The 19,752-nt window shown below is 29.9% G+C and overlaps 1 protein-coding gene and 1 pseudogene across 1 annotated transcript; both read right to left on the bottom strand.

The window, feature by feature from the left end:
* Positions 1-261: 261 nt before the first annotated feature.
* Positions 262-7,863, bottom strand: LOC108458636 (methylsterol monooxygenase 1-1-like; annotated as a pseudogene).
* A 4,331-nt stretch (positions 7,864-12,194) lies between these two features.
* Positions 12,195-15,301, bottom strand: LOC108458637 (methylsterol monooxygenase 1-1-like). Its single transcript, XM_053023506.1, has 5 exons — positions 14,816-15,301; positions 13,480-13,802; positions 12,735-12,882; positions 12,550-12,582; positions 12,195-12,337 (listed from the first exon to the last, which is right to left on the bottom strand). The coding sequence occupies exons 1-5, from the start codon at positions 15,143-15,145 to the stop codon at positions 12,305-12,307; spliced, it is 867 nt and encodes a 288-aa protein (XP_052879466.1). The 5' UTR covers positions 15,146-15,301; the 3' UTR covers positions 12,195-12,304.
* Positions 15,302-19,752: the final 4,451 nt, after the last annotated feature.

A 19,752-nucleotide genomic window follows, 5' to 3' on the forward strand; every position in this document is an offset into this window, starting at 1 on the left:
TTAAACAACCAAAAAAAAAATAAAAAATAAATAAATATTTTAAAAGTCCACTCAAAAAAATAAACAGTCCAGGTTACAAAACTAACCCCTACTCAGCAAGCCCACTATTGCCACCCATAGCTTACTAACCCAAACCCAGAAAGACCCAATTAAACCATTTAACCCAAAATGCCTATACCCGTTACAAACCCAAAATTTCCTAAGGCCCAATTGACCCAAATGGTTGCAGCCCCATGCAAGAAACCCTAGGGTTTCTGCCCACTATCTTCTCGCGCCGCAAGCAGAAGGTTCCAGACGCGTCTGTCCAACTTCCGTGATCAGCGCCTTGGCACCAGCCTTCGTCACCACCACCATCAACGCGCGAGACATGCTAGAATCTGGCATTGGCTTCATTAACGTGCGAACATCAGTGATTGAGAGAGATTCTCGTGGGTTATCTGCAAACAAAAAGGAAACAAAAAAGGATCAAAGCAAATCATAATCAGAGATAGGATACAGTAGACGAAATGGAAAGAAATCCTTGATTTCTTTCCAGTTTATGAAATATAGTGGTGGCTATAAAAGCCAAAACCCTTCATTGTAAACACACAAGGTTTTATTTTGGGAAAAATATACACAGATATTCTTATCAACAGTCGCAAAAAGTGATTTAACCGCATATTTTATGTTTTATTTTTAAGTGCATATAAACTGCTTTAATATACACGAAGTGAAGGAATAAAAGGAGAATAAGTTACCTGTGGAAGGACGAAGGTTCTAAGCCTTCAGACCACCGCTAGCGACGGCGCGTGAGGCGCGTGAGGCGAATACGATCTGGTGGCCAGAGGCCGAAACCAGGGAGCCTTCTTTTCCCTACTGTGGAGACTCTCAAACTTTTTTTTATAACTAGTGTAAAATGTTTTTTTTGGGCTAAATTTTGGGTTATATAATCCCAGTGGAACGACACCGTTTTGTAACCCCAGGATCCGCACATTGACCCGATTACCCAGGGAGGATCCGCGCGTTTTTGCAAAGTGGGTTAATTACCCAATTGATCCTCTCGCTATTTTTATACTTTCAATTCTATTTTATTTATTGTGAAATTTGGCATTAACATTTTATTCATTTCAATTCGACCCCCAAGGATTTGCAATCGTATTAGGGGAAACGCGACGTTTTGAAAGAGGGTTATTTGCTCAAGAACCCCTTTGATTTTATGGTGTTTCAAATTGAGCCTTAATTCACTTTAGCTTTTAAATTTACCACAGCTTTACAAAACCTTAAATTTGCTCCTATTTTATTACTATATATATTTTATTAATATTTGATTAATTTTAATTTTACTTTTATACTTTAAAATTATTAAAAGTGTTATTTTATATGTATAATATATAATATTTTCCTCAAATTATCACTATTTTTATATATTATTATATTTTTCACTTATATTATATATTTATTAATTATATATATATTTACATGTTATTTTATATTATATCTATTATAATTCTTATATATTTATATTACATTTTATTATATAATATTTATTTATTTTTATATATGTTATGTATATCATGTATAGTCAATTATATTATTTACATTTATATTGTATATATTATTTCAAAAAATGAAAATTATTATTATTAAATCATATTTTTAACTCACACTATATATTTTTATTAATTATTTATTTATTTACTATATATTATTTTTTAAACTAATATTGTTATATTATGAAATCTCTTACATACTTCTAAACCAATATATTATCATATAATTATTATTCTTTTATTATATTATCTATTAAATGCTATTTTAAAATGGTTATGAAATGTCTTGTTTTTTAATTGCATGTATATTTTGTTAGCAATCAATTACTCCTTTTTATATATTAGTTTCTTTTCACATGTTTTATATTGTATGTATCACGTATGTGTTAAGTTTATTTTATGCACTATATTTCTTTTATTTGTATATCATACATTATTTATGTTTTTTATCAAGCATCATTTAAATATTATTTCATGTGTTTATATACTTTGTTTATTCATTTTCAATACATGTTATACATATATCTTTGTTTGCATTTTTTTGCTTCAGATATATTATTCTTTATATCATAGTATTCATTTTTATCTACCTAGAACAATAACATATTATTATGATTTATGATGTATCGATTTTCAGCATCATCTTTAAAAGACAAGGCTCTAAAATTTTCAAAAAATATAAAGGCAATACTTGGTGTTTGGAAATTTCGAAAAAGTAGTGCCCTAACTTATTGGGTTGCAACTTTTCTCGTTAAGTTCGAATAGTCAAGTACCCTTCTAAAGTTTTTAAAGGATTTCGAAATATAAATGACTGTCTTGGAATTGCAAAGTGATATGTCCTAACTTACTGGATGTAACATTTTGCTATTTTGTGATAGAGATTTCTAAGGGCTAACTTATAGTTGATACTTTGATACAAGTAAACCCAAATTTTCAAATATTTTAAAGAGGATTATATCTTAAAATTTTTAAATTTTCGACATTAAAGACATTTGATAATCAATTAGGTACCAATTTTTGGGCGTTACGAGGGTGCTAATCCTTCCTCGTACGTAACTAACTCCCGAACCCATTCTTTTATTTCGTGGACCAAAACTAATGATTTTAAAACAAAATGTTTTAAAGGTGATCCAATCACACCTAAAAAGATTAGTGGCGACTCCCGTTTTCGTTTTTAAAATCGATTTCCATTTTCCAAAACTCGATTTAGAAAATGGTTTCGACAATTATTATTTTTTAGAGGATTGTTAAAATTTTTATATAGTTAAAATTTTAACACAGTATTGTATTTTTAAGAAAACTGATATAAAATTGCACTATTCACTAATATTTAAAGAGGATAATACTTTTACTTAATTAAAAATACCTTTATTAACGGCTTGTTTGTGGCGACGATAACCTTGCAATACATTATTACAAATTAAAAAAGAAAAATAAAATAGATATAGAATCTAAATGTTTAAAGAAATTTCTTTTTCTTCTTCTTCTTTTTTTTACATTTTTTTCGGTCATCTAATGTTGTTTATTGGGTAGTTTAATAGTTCATCTTACCTTCTGTGTTCCATATAGATAATCACAATATGTAAAAATAGATGCAAAATTGCTTTGTTATTGCCTCCCAACAAAATGATGAAAATCATGGTACTCTGGTCCTTCATAAAATGGTATCAATTTGGTGGGACTCCAAGGAAAATTATACCTACATAAAATCAAAAGATATCCATGACTAAACTTCAAAATATTATAATTGAATCTTTAAAGTATCATTATTATACCAATCACTTCACTCATACTAGTCATTAATTTAGGCATTAAATGCTTGTTTGAATATGACACTGAGCATATTTAAAATATATTGATCAAATTGTAAACACGTGTGTACCTATCACATGGAATTTGAGCTATCCAAACAGTCAGTGGCAAAGCAAAGCCTTGACCCCCTTGCTTAAAAGGGAAAATGTCTCTTCAACTTCTCCCAACATATAAATCATTCAAATTAAGTCTTTTAGCTCTTGAATAAATGGAGAATTTACATTTTTTGACCTTTCAGAAAAATATTGATAATATAATTTAAGCATTTTAACACTTTGTTTAACCTTGGTCCCTCAGAAAATTATAAAGTTTTATCTTGACCCCCTAAATAAAATTCCAGACTGCACTGCTACATACAGTATGGACAAATGTGTTTACAAATTTATCCATATGATCTACATCAAATTTAAGCTAACGTTAACACCTAAATTGGTAGCTAGATTAACAAAAAGACCAGATAGAAACAAAGACAAAATTTAAAATCTAAGCTCTGGTCAACTTATATTTAACACCTAAATTGATGCAATAGTGATTTTTTAGGATTCAATTCGAATGTTTCAAAATTTGAAAACCATTTTAAAATCAAAACTACAAATTGAGGATGTTGGGTGGAATTAGACAGAAGAGCAAAGTTAGTTACTCGCTGTGGATCTCGATGGCTTCAACTTGGCGTAGATATGACCATAGCCATAATGTGGTCATATGGCATGGAACCATGGCTGGACCAAGGAATGTTGGGATCCCCAAAATTAATATTTCAGCCCAATGGGCATAAGGTGCTGCAAACCCTATTGGGGTATTACATTCATGGTGCATGTAATGAATTTTCTCGTAGCCCCATTCACCATGTAGGAACCGATGAATCCAATAGTTGGTGTTGTCCTCCACTAGATAATACACTATCAATTGGTTAATTACCTCCCATTTTGTTGGCAGTGGGAAGCCCGTACGAATCCCAACCCACTGCCCCATCAACATTAAAAAACCTTTCAATAATCAACATGTTGGAACTATGGATCCTTCTCTATTAAGTGTCGAATTGCATTTTACGTTCTCTATTAAAAAAATAGGTAATTTAATCCCTATACATTAAATCAATGAACAAATCGATCTTTTTTATAAAAATATTTAGTCATTTTTACTATTGAAAACTGGTATGGCTAACAAAATAATCGAATAGTGACACGTGATGTGCCATGTGTATCTCATGCTAATATATAGGAATTAATTTTAATAATAGAACTGAAGAACCAATTTAATTTTTGATCTAACATATAGGGATTAGTTTGCTCATTTTTTTGAATAAAGGAGACAAAATGCAATCTAACTCTTAATACAAATGCTTCCATAATAATTTTACCTAAGAGTGATTGAAATCAAACTTAAATATATTGTGTTCTCTATACGAACTAATTAGATCAGGTTTAAAGTTTCTTGTTACTAAAAGTTCTATTTAGATAAGTGTCAAGATTGATTTTAATGACAAGAATTAGGTTTTAAATCAGTTAGTATTGAGTTCAGAATTCTAACCATGTATATGTGGAATTTGTAACACTTGTTTCGATTAAAACAATCATTACTAGTATTATTAAATGGAGTGTATGGTGAATCCATTGGTAACACTCGTCATTTTATTCGGTTTCTTTTTAAATTTTTTGAACTGTACATGATAATTTGCTACTATTTTGTTTGGTTTTTTATTGTTTTTTTTACCCAATTTTTGATGTTGGGTTTTTGAACTTCATTTCGACAAATTTTCTTTTATGGCTTTCGTCGTTATTTTATAAAGTTTTTAAATCATTTTTCATAAATATTTTTTAAAAACATAAATTTTAAGTATATAAATATAAATATAAATTTATGTTTTTATCTTTAAATTATTTTAAAATTTTTATTTAAATTATTAAATTATTTTAAAATTTTTGTTTAAGTCATAAGATGGTTACTAATATAAATTTTTCCTTAACCTTAAACAGCTATGAATTGTCCGTACATCTAAAACAGGGAAAGAAACAGTGATGAGAGGGACAACCATAAAGATAAAATGATAAAGAACATCTTTATAGCATTTAAACAACTCCCGGAAGGATTTCTTCACTCTCGGTTGAAGCTTGAATCTATCGACAGCGTTGGACCAATACAACTCCACCAATGCCTAAAGCAATGGAACAATTATATGTGTACAATATGTAATCGGATTTATCAGCCGAATAACTAAACTATAATCTCTCTACCACCGTTAAGTTCCTCCCTAAAGGCCATCCTGCCCCTCAAAGGAGCATCTCCTCTCTTTTGGATAACTTGGATGGTTTGTAATATTGAATAAGGGTTTTTTTTTTCCTTTGCGTGGAGGATACTCTTATATCGGTTAATAATTTAATAAATTGAAGTAAATTTTGATCATTTAATTTTGGCCTAATTTATGAATTATATGATAGGGTGTAAGGTGTTAAATTTGATGCCCAACTGTACCACATTTGTGACTTAAATTAAAAGGAGAACTTACACATTATCTCATTTTCATCATTATTGTCTAACATAAAGTAAGACAGCATATTATATTTAATATTTAATATTAAAATTATATAAATAAAAAGCTAAAATAATAATTGATAAATTAAACTCTTTTAATTTTAAATTTATTTATGCTTTCAATTTTATTTGATTTGAAAATTAATTTCTTTAATTATTGTAAAATTTAGACATACATGCAATCTGTGTTACAATTTAGATGTACTTCATTATTGATATAGATTTTTAAAAATTTTTATGAATATTTTATAGAGTAGAAATAGATTGCCACATAAACTGTTACGTCGGTTACGTTAAAATTATAATAGTTTAATAAATTTTTTGTAAAAAATAGTTTAACTAAAATTTAAAAGTTGAAAGCAAAATTATTTAAAAATACAATAATTTTATTTTGTTGACAATTTTGATTTATATAAAAATAATATTAGTTATTTATATTTTTATTAAGTGGGAAACGTAGGACGTGTTGGACGTATTTGTGTATAAGGAACCGAATTAAAAGAGCTTTAAGTTCTTAACCAAGTGAGGCAATAATCTCGAAGGAATTAGGAGATTTCTTATTGGGCTTGGACTCTATCTTGCTATTTTAAAGGATGATAAGCTTTACAGATTTAGATTTACTTCAAGTGGTAGATTGATTTACTGATCAGATTTAATTGAATTTGTTGAAGGTTGTTAACTTATCCTATTTTGACTTGGGATAAATTTATACAAGTCTGTTTATAGGCTACCATCTCTAACAATAAGGGCGTGCTTTTGGAGTGTTCTTTTGTTGTGTATTTTACTATCTTGTACTTAGTATTTTGGCATTTTACTATCTTATACTCAGTATTGTGACACCCTTTTCTTTGGCATTCTTGGGAGAGTTATATTGATTGTAAAGTAAGACTTTTTGGAGAGTGATTGTAACAATTTGGGAAAACTTTGAGGTTGCAGTTATCTTCTAGTGTGAGGATAGATTGTGCTTAAATCAAGAGTTGTACTGAGTTAATTGTTGAATAAAATTATTCTCTAAACTAGACTTCGCATAAGTAAGATTGTTAAATACGAACTGCGTTAACAAATTTATTCCATTGATATTCTTACTTTCTTTTCTATCTTGTTATATTGCCTTATCCCATCTCTTGTTTTAATTATTGTTTGAACAACAAACAAAACAATAACTTAGAATAACTCCAAACAAAAGGTAATTTCAACTTGCATCTATATCTTAGTTTCTAAATAGGGGTGAAATTAGAATTTTTTTTGAAGATAAGAATTGAAATTATAAACTTTTGGAAGGATCAAAATAAAATTTAATATTATATTAATTTATAAATTATTTGTTTATTTATTTGTATATATGATTTTAAAATTTATTACTTAATTTTAAGCTTTGTTTGATTAACTATTCAAAAATAAATTAAATCAATTGAAAATAAATATTTTCAATGATTAATTTTCTAGGTACAGTTGATAATTCAAAATGAAAATAACTTAATAGAATTTTTTGTATAATTCAAAAATTATATTTATTAAATAATCTAATTATATTACGTACTTAATTTTAAGCAATATATCAAACATATATTATAACTTAAATTAAGTTTACAATACTTAAATACTAAACATTTATTTTTTCGACACTTAATTTTTAAGTTTACTAATAGCACCTTAGTAATTCTATTTCTAATAGCCCATTTTTTTTAAGTTTTTGGGCCCAATAACCAAAAGACTAACAATGTAAATTAAGATAGATTATTTATTTTTAAGTTCCTTGAGATCTCTCTTAGTGCTTCTTGACTTGCTACTTAAGCTACACAAGAAAAAAAAAATTAACTTTTAGAGGAACCAAAAAGGGGTTAAATTGGAATATTATTTTTTAGAGGGTTAAAATTTTTTATTTACCTATGCCTTGGCTATGCTTTAGTCCCTTTTGAATACTGTTAATGAATAATGTGTCTTCGAGATTTTGTCCTTCACTTTGAAGAGAGCTAAGAAGACAATACATCTACATCATTTATTCTACGAGAATCGCGTGAACCCTTAATATTAATAAAGGTTATGGATTTGAAGTGTCATGAACCTTTTATATTCATAGAGGCCATGGATAGACTTAGATAGAATTCAGATGTAATAAAGCTTAAATCGAAATAAAATATGAACGAAAAACTCACATATTATGTAACACCCTAAAATCCACAGAGTTAGAAATAATAAAAACACTAAGAAATCCTTAGTCTTGATGACTAAGAGCTTAAGATATTATTTAGAGAACTAATGCTCAAATCCTACTCTTTTTATTTTGTTTTATTTTTCTTTTAGCAACTAAGGAATAAACTCAATCTAATATATATATTAAATGTGGTAGAAATAGGCTAAGAATGGGTAGCAACTCAAATGGTAAGAATTTAGCATTTTTTTCTCATCCCCTAGGTTCAAGTCATGCCAAATCCATTTTCATTTTCTTTCATTTTTCGGCAAAAAGGGTATTTTACCCTTTAGCCCCTCAAAATTTTAAACTTTATGTATTTAATCCTTATTCTTATTCATACAAGGGTTTTATTTCCTCTTCAAACTCTAAAAAGAATTTTTCCCTTATATCTTTAAATTTTTCTTTTTCCTTAATTCTCCATTTTCTTTCCATAAAGAAATTTTACATTCTTTGTTGGAAATTAACCTCTTGAATCTCAAATCAAAATCGAGTCCCGATTAAATCGTTCTTTCTTCGAATTGTTAAATCTTGCATTGATAATCCTCAAACTCTCATCAAAACCTCTGTAAGTACTCTCGTTCCAATTTGTAGAACCCATAAATTCTGAGATTTCATCGTTCTTGTTAAACTTTCAACTCTATTACGAATCTTTAACGAGTTTTTCCCAAAAATCATGATAATTTTGATAAATCCTGAAAACTATTATTGATTCGTGCGTAAATTCCATTTGAAGGACCCATTCCAAGTACCCCAAATCAAATCTAGGCACAAGGAACGATGTTCAAGATCTCAGAAGTCAGGTGTGTGTTATTTTATGAGAAAATTGAGGTAAAAGTGAGCTTAGGTCAGACCACACAGTTAGCCACACGGGCGGGCGTATAAGCCATCCGTGTAGACCACATGACCACCATATAAGATCATGTCCCCCTTAAACCCTAGGCTTTTGCTTCTCACACGGCCTGCCACACGGCCGTGTCACCTTTGTAGGTTGTAGTTTCGAATGCCACACGACTAGAGGTGTGCATGGGCCGGGCTACCCGGCACGGCCCGAAGGCCCGCCCGAATGTGGGAGGGTTTGGGCAAAAATATAGGCCCGAAAAATGGGGTTGGATAAAAAAATAAGGCCCGTTTAAAAAATGGGCCGGGCCTCGGGTAAGGTATTTTTAGCCCGGGCCCTGCCCGAATCACTAAAGGACAAAAAAAATCTGCATATTTTTTTTTATTTTTGAATGTTATTTTCTTGTTGTTTTCTCCTATTTTGCTACCATTTTACTATTATGTTGTTATTATTTTGTTGTTATTGTTTGGATATTGTATAAAATTTATTTTATTGTTAATTTTCTTATTATTTTAAAGGCATTTGTTAATTTTTTTTTATTTTAGAAGCATTTGCTTGTTAAGTTGCATTTATCTTAGTGTTATTTAAGTCTACATATTTTTAAAATTTATTTTTAATTTGTTGGGAAATATTTATTTTGATATTTTTGTATTTTGATGTATAATATATATTTAAAAATAATATAAAAAATTAATACGGGCGAACCGGGTCGGGCCGAGCCCGGGTTTTAGTATTTTTATCTGCGTCGGGCTTGGACAAAATTTTAGGCCCATTTTTTGGGCCCGACCAGGCCCGATCCCAATAAATGGCACCCGAACCCGGCCCGGCCTGGCCCATGAACACCTCTACACACGACCACAGTTTCTCACACGGTTGTGTAACCCCTCCACATGGTCTAGTTACACGGCCATGTGTCCCTGTAACTCAGAATTTATAGTTTTGACTTAAATTTTATGTTTTGATCAGATTAGTCCCTTAATAGCTTCTGAACTATTTTTATTGAATTAAATTCTACAATTAGGTCCCTGATGATAGGAAATATGCTAGAATTCATGATTGATCAAATGATTGTGCTATTTATATTTATGAATAATTGCATGAATTATGAATTGTATATGCTACTATTGTATTTATACTTACAATTGTATGAATGACATGCCCTATGATAATGAAATCTGAATACATTAAAAAACATGACTTTGTTGCTAATTTGTCATCTATTAGTAAATTAAATACTATTTATTCTATTTGTATTCAACGAGTCGCATTGCATTGCATGGGTTGAGACAATTTATCTGCATTAATTGGAGGAAGTTTGCCAGTTTATCTACATTAATCAGTTTTGATGTGCACCCACAGACAAAGGCAGATTCCATCTGCAGGACTACAATGTATCCACAGCCGAAGGCCAATTCCAACGGCATGATTATGTTGTAAAATCTATAGCCAAAAGCAGGTTTCATTTGCAATACTTATTGTTGTGAATCCATAGACGAAAGAAGATTCCAACTGTAGGATCTTGCTAGTTATTATCTGCGAACTAGTAGTGGTTTATCCACATACCGATGTGTTGGAGGAAAGAGTTTTGGGGAACTCCATTATGGTGTATAACAGTGGGGTAGAATATATTCTGTTTAAGCCCGAAATTGTATGACATCCTATAAATCATGTGCATACAAATCTGGAAGTTATGTTATGAGACATATACATATTCATATGTGTGAAAATATACATGTGCATATGATTATGATTTTTGTGGGCAAATCTGAGAACTTGGTTATTCTAAAAACTGTTATTGTGAGTTCTGATATGTTAATGATGGTTGCATTGAAAAATCGATACTCTGAACTACAATGTTATCTATGATTATTTTATGCTATGTTATTTAATGTGTCTTAACAACTTTTTCCTTTGATTTTATTGTAAATAAACTCACATTGAGCATCACAACTCAACCCCTTAAAATTTTCATCCTTACAGATAACCCACTGGGTTAGGATGTGGGCACGACATCTGGAGGGTCTCAACATAGCCTATTTTATTTCCAATTTATTAAGACTTATTCTTTTGATTTATTTTATTATTTAAGGACTATAATATTTTATCTCAAACTGTGGCATGGGATTTAGAACTTAGGTTTGTTTTTATTCTGCATGATATTTTATTTGAATTCTTAGGATATTATGTTTCGATTATTATTTAGTATGCATGAACCTCGGGTTTTATTAAATACATAAAGTAAATATCAACTTTTCTGTTGCTAGATGATAATTAAAACGTTGAGGAATAATGAATTGACATTTAAACTAAGTTTTCTACTAAGCTAAATAAATGTTTTAAAATAATTATTTTCAAAAATTACGATAATCTTGCTAGGCCATCTCAGTGGCTGATGTAATCTTCTAAATTTGGGTCAACATCTAAACTGGGTTGGGGAGTTCACATATTATTTCTCTCCTTGTTTAATTTGACAATTATAACTCAATTTATAACATTATTAATCAATTTTGTAAATTTAAAAAGTTACATCTTAATATTCAAAAATCTGATTTGTAATTTATTTTCCAATTGATAACACATATTTATTTCTAAATCGTAAAAAGTAAAATTTTAGAAGCTCCAAAAAAATTTAATTTTATATTAATTTATAATTTTATATTTTATTTTCTTATTTATTTTTATAACATTTTTAAATTTATTGATTAATTTTAATAATTCAAAATCTAATCGTTTTGGTTTTTATTTTTATTTTTGGGTCCAATTACCAAAGGACTTATAATGTATCCCAAATATTCATTATTTGAATTTGTATTATTTATTGAGAGAACAAAGTTATATTCAAATACCCAAATTCACTAATTATAAAATGCTTATAATTTTAGTTTTTTTATATATTTAAATTTCAAAAGCAATTATAAATACAATTACAAAGGTAAATATAAAAGTACATATTCGAATATCTATAATCAGAATTAACTATTATAAAATATGATTCAACAAAGAACCAAATAATTATTTTAATTTAAACTAAAATAAATTTAAACGAAAAATTAAATTTATTATTATATCTTTTATTTTTAATCTTTAAAGGAGAAATAAGATTTTTATTCACATTAATTTTTTTCCCTTTATTTCATTAGTGTCTAACATATCGTAAGACTTGTATCTAAGTCTTAATTTCAGGGACAAAATTAGAAATTTACTTTTGAAGATCAAACTAAATTATAAATTTTTGGAACTTTTGTATTGATTTATAAATTTATATTCTAGCTTTTCATTTATTTTATATATGAATTTTAATTTATTACTTAATTTTAATAATTTTAAATCTAACAGCCCTCAATTTTATTTTTGGGTCCAATAACCAAATACAAATATATTTATTTTGAGATTCTGAGATCACTCCAAGTGCTTCTTCACTTGCTCCTTAAGCTACAAAAGAAAAATGTAAATTTTAGAAATAAATTGTTTAAAGAATCAAAATAAATTATAAATTTTTGGAGATATTAAAATTATGTTAAAGAAGACTTAAATTAGATTATTATTTTTTAGAGGATCGTTAAAATTTTAACAAAAACGTATATAAAATTCGCAATATTCACTAATATTCAAAGAGGACAATACTTTTATTAAATTAAAAATACCTTTTTAACGGCTTGTTTGTGGCGACGATAACCCTGCAATACATTATTACAAATTAAAAAAATCAAAATAAAATAGAAATAAAATCTAAATGTTTAAAGAAATTGCTTCTTCTTCTTCTTTTTCTTTTCACTTTTTTTTCAGACATCTAATGTTATTTATTGGGTAGTTTAATAGTTTATCTTACCTTGTCTGTTCCATATAGATAATCACAATATGTAAAAATAGATGCAAAATTGCTTTGGCATTGTCTCCCAACAAAATGATGAAAATCATGATACTCTGGTCCTCCATAAAATGGTATCAATTTGGTGGGACTCCAAGGAAAATTATACCTACATAAAATCAAAAGATATCCATGACTAAATTTTAAAATATTATAATTGAATCTTTAAAATAACATTATTATACCAATCACTTCACTCATTCTAGTCATCAATTTAGGCGTTAAATGCCCATTTGAATATGACGATGAGTATATTTAAAACACATGGATCAAATTGTAAACACGTGTGTACCCATCGCATGGAATCTAAGCTATCCAAACAGTTAGTGGCAAAGCAAAGCCTTGACCCCCTTGGTTAAATAGGAAATTTTCTCTTTAACTCCTCCCAACATATAAATTATTCAAATTAAATCTTTTAGCTGTTGAATAAATGGAGAATTTACAAATTTATCCATATGATCTACATCAAATTTAAGCTAACATTAACACCTAAATTGGCAACTAGATTGACAAAAAGACCAGATAGAAACAAAGACAAAATTTAAAATCTAAGCTATGGTCAACTTATATTTAACACCTAAATTAATGCAATAGTGATATTTTTAGGATTCAATTCGAATGTTTCAAAGTTTGAAAATCGTTTTAAAATCAAAACTACAAATTGAGGATGTCGGGTGGAATTAGAAAAAAGAGCAAAGTTAGTTACCCGCTGTGGGTCTCGATGGCTTCAACTTGGCGTAGAGATGACCATAACCACAATGTCGTCATATGGCATGGAACCATGGCTGGACCAAGGAATGTTGGGATCCCCAAAATTAATATTTCAGCCCAATGGGCATAAGGTGCTGCAAACCCTATTGGGGCATTATATTCATGGTGCATGTAATGAATTTTCTCGTAGCCCCATTCACCATGTAGGAACCGATGAATCCAATAGTTGGTGTAGTCCTCCACTAGAAAATACACCATCAATTGGCTAATTACCTCCCATTTTGTTGGCAGTGGCAAGCTCGTATGGATCCCAACGCACTGCCCCATCAACATTAAAAATCTTTCAATAATCAATATGTTGGAACTATGGATTCCTCTCTATTAAGTGTCGGATTGCATTTTACTTTCTCTATTAAAAAATAAGTAATTTAATTACTCTACATTAAATCAATGAGCAAACTGATCTTTTTTAAATAAAAATAAAGTCATTTCTACTATTGAAAATTGGTATGGCTAACAAAATAAACGAATAGTGACACGTGATGTGCCATGTGTACCTCATACTAATATATAGGAATTAATTTTTACAGTAGAACTAAAGGACCAATTTAATTTTTGATCTAACGTTTAGGGATTAGTTTGATCCTTTTTTTTAATAAAGGAGACAAATGCAATCCAACTCTTAATACAAATGCTTCCATAATAATTTTACCCAGGAGTGATTGAAATCAAACTTAAATATGTTGTGTTCTCGATATGAACTAATTAAATTAAGTTTAAAGTTTCTTGTTATTAAAAGTTCTATTTAGATGAGCGTTAATATTAATTTCAATGACAAGATTTGATTTTACGTCAGTTAGTATTGGGTCCGGAATTCTAGCCATGTATATGTGGAATTTGTAGCACTTGTTTTGATTAAAAAAATCATAACTAGTATTATTAAATGGAGAGTATGGTGGATCCATTGGTAACACTCACCATTCTATTCGATTTCTTTTTAAAATTTTTGAACTGGTGATGATAATTTGTTTCTATTTTGTTTGGTTTTTGATTTTTTTTTCCAATTTTCGATTTTGAGTTTTTGAACTTCATTCCGACAAATTTTCTTTTATGGCTTTCCAGCATTATTTTATAAACTTTTAAATTATTTTTCATAAATATTTCTTTAAAAACATAATTTTTAAGTAAATAAATATAAGTTTACGTTTTAATCGTTAAATTATTTAAAATTTTTATTTAAATCATTAAATTATTCGAAAGTTTTTGTTTAAGTCAGTGTATGGTTATTAATAAATTTTCCTCAACCCTAAGAAGCTATGCATTGTACGTACCTCTAGAACAGGGAAAGAAACAGCAATGAGAGGGGCAACCACAAAGATAAACTGATGAAGAACATCTTTATAACATTTAAACAACTCCGGGAACGATCTCTTCACTCTCGGTTGAAGCTTGAATCTATCGACAGCGTCGAACCAATACAACTCCACCAATGCCCAGGGCAACGGTACCAAAGAGAACACCAAAAACACAAATAAACAATTATGTGTGTACAATATGTAATCAGATTTATGAGCCGAATAACTAAACCATAATCTCTCTGCCACCGTTAAGTTCCTTCCTAATGCCAATTCCGCCCCTTCAAGGCTGTCATACGGCAGCATCTCCTCTCTTTTGGACAACTTGGATGGTTTGTAATATTAAATATATGAAGACGGATAAGGCTTTTTTGTCTTTGCGTGGAGGATACTCCGCTAAGAGGGTTGTCGGTTGTTTTGGTTAGGGCTTGTTCGTCGGTTTTAAAAAGTTTACACTGATTTTGTGGGAACTATATTCATACAAAAGAAATGATCTTATATGTCATGTTCAAACGACATTGTCGGCTTTTTTCAAGATACAGTGCAACAACCATTTTTTTTAGTTATTCAATTACACTTGTATGTCTTAGCCTTTTTATGGCAGTAATAAGTAATAACACACAATCTGCTTAAAAGGCAGCGAAATATGGACTTTAAAAAGTAACTGTCAGGGACGTTTTCAAAGGTTGTTGATGTTAGCTCGTAGTGTCGGCAGTTTATGTAGTGCAGGGCAGTGCATCATACTTTTAATTCGGATTACAAATTCGGATATTTAAAAATATCCAATTTAAGGATATTTGATAAATAGAGTTCTGAGCACTTTTTAGTTGATTTAGGCACAATTAGAGGATTGGGTAATTAAATTCGTAAATTATTTTAGTGGCGCTTATAGCAGACATTTCATGTTCGTATAGAATAATTAATATCCTTAACAGACGTCATACATAGTACACACATACAGATTTCCAGTACTCAGCCTCATATCAATAAATAGCATTATACAGTTTAAGTCAAATCATACGGGTCTCACAGAAGGCCTGCATTCGTTTCAAATGACGCTTGTGGCTCGAGAGAGAAATTCTATAATACCCCTAACCCATATCTGTCGCTAGAATAGCGTTACAAAGCATTACCGTAAAAATGTAACTCAAATAATTCATTCTCAACATTTCGTAATCATTGCAAATTCTAGTCAAACACATGCATAACGTCTCTAATTCGAGCCCTCGAGGCTTTAGAAACACTTTAGAAACGATTCAGGACTAAATCAGAAACATTTAAAACTTCATGGAAAAAGATTGAAAAATTCACTCGGCTGAGACACACGCCTGTTCTCAGGCTGTGTGGACATTCGAAGTAGGGACACACGGTCGTGTCCCAGCCCGTGTCTATGCCCGTGTAACTCTCTAACTTGGGTTACACGACCAAGCCACATGCCCGTGTACTAGGTCGGGTAACTCTTGAAATGCAACCTTAAAAAACCTACAGGGGACGCACGGCTGTGTCACATGACCGTGTGTCACACATGTGTCTTAGGTTGTGTGGACAAGAAATTGGTAAAATCAAGCATGCACCTAAACACAATTTGTACATATGACCAAGGCATCAAAACATATTCAAATATGCATAAAATGACCAATTCAAATTATCAAATACCATTCAACCAATATGCCATATAGGCACCTCAAAAGCAAACATACAAATTTACTTAAACATATACATGTACTTGACACTTTTCATTCATCAACACCTAAATCATTTTCATCTCAAACTTATCACAAATTGACCTATATCACTTCAGCTTAAACTAACCATTTTTACCATATAAGTACCAAATTGGCAGCAAACAACCAACTTATACATACCAAAATTCATGTCTAAGCATTTAAACAAACATCAAACACAAGTCCACCTATACATGCCATTATAACTTTTGCTAAAACATTAAGAACTACCGCTATAATCGCTCGATAGTATGATAGATCTTCGACGAACTTCCAAACCAGTCAATCTTCCGATAATCTAAAAAGTAAAGGAAAAATAACAACATAAGCAACGAATGCTTAGTAAGCTCATATAAATTTTGAAACATAGCATTTCATTTCAATAAGAACTTTATAAGGTAAACATAAACATAAACCAATGCCACAAGATTTATCAAACCTTCCATTTACTTACTTTAGCTTAAAAGACATTATCAACTCAAAAATTAGTGTATCTATCCACAACCTAGATAAATTCATCCATAAATTAAGTAAATTTCTCACAGATAAGTAGACCCTTTAACCCATCAATGCATTTACATTATCACATTACATCTCAATTATGAACTTACTGTTATATTACATTTCCTCACTTGTATCATTTGCATAACACAAGACGTAAGCATAAACATAGACCAATTACGAAAACTTGACACAAGCCTATATATGATCATCATTACACCAGTTAGTGCATATACTCATAATTCACTTGAAATATCATAAGGTAAGTCATATATATGAATAACATCACTTGAGATCATTAATTTCATGAACATAAACATCCTTTCGTTGAACATTACCTTTTTATTCCTTTTCATAGATTTATGACATAATTCTTTTGAATACTTACCAATCCCATCCTTTTCATACTCGTTGAATCAAATGAAATAACATCAAATAATGGAAATAATATTTTCAGTATAACTTACTTGGTACAATATATTGGTACGAAGACTGCCAGGCTCAAAGGTTGATATAACACACTGACACAAAGCCTGCTAGGCACAAAGCCTGATATAATACACCGGTATAAAGCCTGCTAGGCATAGAGCCCAAATATCACCAGCACAAAGCCTGCTAGACACAAAGCTCGAATAAGGTTATGTTTCTATTTCTTAAAACATAGCTAAATGACATTCAAGATTTAACCAATAATGAAATAGTATGAAACATTCAATTCAATTAATAATAATAATCGTATTATGAACTTACCAGGCTAAATTGTAGAAATATCAAAGTATAAGGGTTTTTTGGTAATTTTCCATCCTCCATTGATCTAATTAATAATTTCATTCAATTCATTAATTTAGACAGTAAAACAATTTATTTTATGCAATTTATTCATTTTTTACATTTTTACAAAATTGCCCCTAAAATTTTACTTTTATTCAATTTAGTCCTTGAGCCTTAAACATGCAAATTAACCATTTTTAATGTCAATTCTCATTAGCCGAATATTCATGGCACACAAAACAGCCCACATTTGTAATAATTTCACAACAAATCGTTATATTTTTACTATTTCAAGAATTTAGTCCTTAATCAGAAAATTCATCAAAATTACTTAACAAAATACTTTTAAATATCAACCAACGTTGAAAATTCATCATTTAATATCTAAAATCATATAAATTAATCAATGATAACATTTAATATCTTTAACAATTTCAAAATCGAAGGTACGGGCTAGCTGGACCTAGTTGCAATGATCTCAAAAACATAAAATTTAAAAGAACCAGGGCTAAAATTACATATCATGCATGAAATTTCACCATGGCTGAAACTTAGCTTCATGCTTCCATGGACATTGAATGGTGAAGAAAACAAATAAAAGAAGAAAACCATTATCTTTTACTTATGTTTTGTTTAATTTAATTAATTTATCATTTTAACCTTGGTTAAAAATTAAATAAAACACCAAATTCATGCCCAATATTTCCCAGTAAATTCTTAAATGGTTTAATTACCATTTATGTCCCTTTTCCTTTATTTAATAAACCATTTAATCACTTAAATTAAATAGTGATCAAATTTTACATCTTTTATGATTTAATCCTTTTTAATTAACTAACTATCGAAACGTTAAAATTTTTCAATGAAACTTTAATACCACCTTAATGACACTCTGTAAATATTTATAATATTTACGACTCAGTTTATAGAAACGAGGTCCTGATACCTCATTTTCTAAAACCATTTGACCTTAAGGTCTTACCGCTTGAATTTAATAAATTGCTTATATAACATAAATTATCAAATTAAAAACCTTTTTAAAACCATATTTGACTCATAAATATTAAATAATAATATTTACGAACTTACTCGTCAGATTTGGTGGCCCTGAAACCACTATTTTTGACACCAATGAAAAACGCGCTATTACAAATTTCAAATTTTTGCTCCACACGCTTGTATGGTTTCACACGGCCTGGATAATTGGCCCATGTGGCTCCACACAACCTAGCACACGTCCGTGTCATTTTTCCATGGGGTCTCAATGCATAAACAATGTGTTACACGGCCTGGACACACGCATGTGTCCTTAGCCCGTGTGTTTCTAATGCACAAATAGTGTATTACACGGCTTAACACATAACCGTGTGGCGTCAACAGTCCCGTTTTTTGACGGCTAAAACTTGAAGAAGAAGGGGTTTTAGTACCCACCTGATGTTAAGTCCATGCAAGGGCAAATCCCAAGGCTTCCAAAGCCTAAAAACAAGATTCAATCACTCAATTAACTCAACAAACGATCGACTAGAGCATAAAACCAAAACTCATCGAAGATTTCGACACAAACTTCCAAATAAACAATAGAAATACCTTTATACAGGACAACCAAATCACGTGTTGCAAACGTTGGGGGAAACATTGTCCACAAGACCTTTTCCTAATGAAAAACAATCAAACAAATAGACAAAGAATTCGGGCGAAATCATTAGAAAATCCACGTTTGACAGAAACAAATAATAGTGAGAGTTAACGAAAATTCAACGACAGAACTTATGAATTTTTCTCTCGATCGATGCAATGACAAACTAGAATTCTCAATTCGGCCCAGTATCTATACAAAAACAAGAAAAAAAAGAACAAAAAAGTAAAAGAAAGAAAAAAAAAGAACAAGGAAGTAAAAGAAAGAAAAGAAAGAAAAGA

The sequence above is a fragment of the Gossypium arboreum genome, chromosome 12 (assembly GCF_025698485.1).
Source record: "Gossypium arboreum isolate Shixiya-1 chromosome 12, ASM2569848v2, whole genome shotgun sequence".
NCBI lineage: Eukaryota > Viridiplantae > Streptophyta > Magnoliopsida > Malvales > Malvaceae > Gossypium > Gossypium arboreum.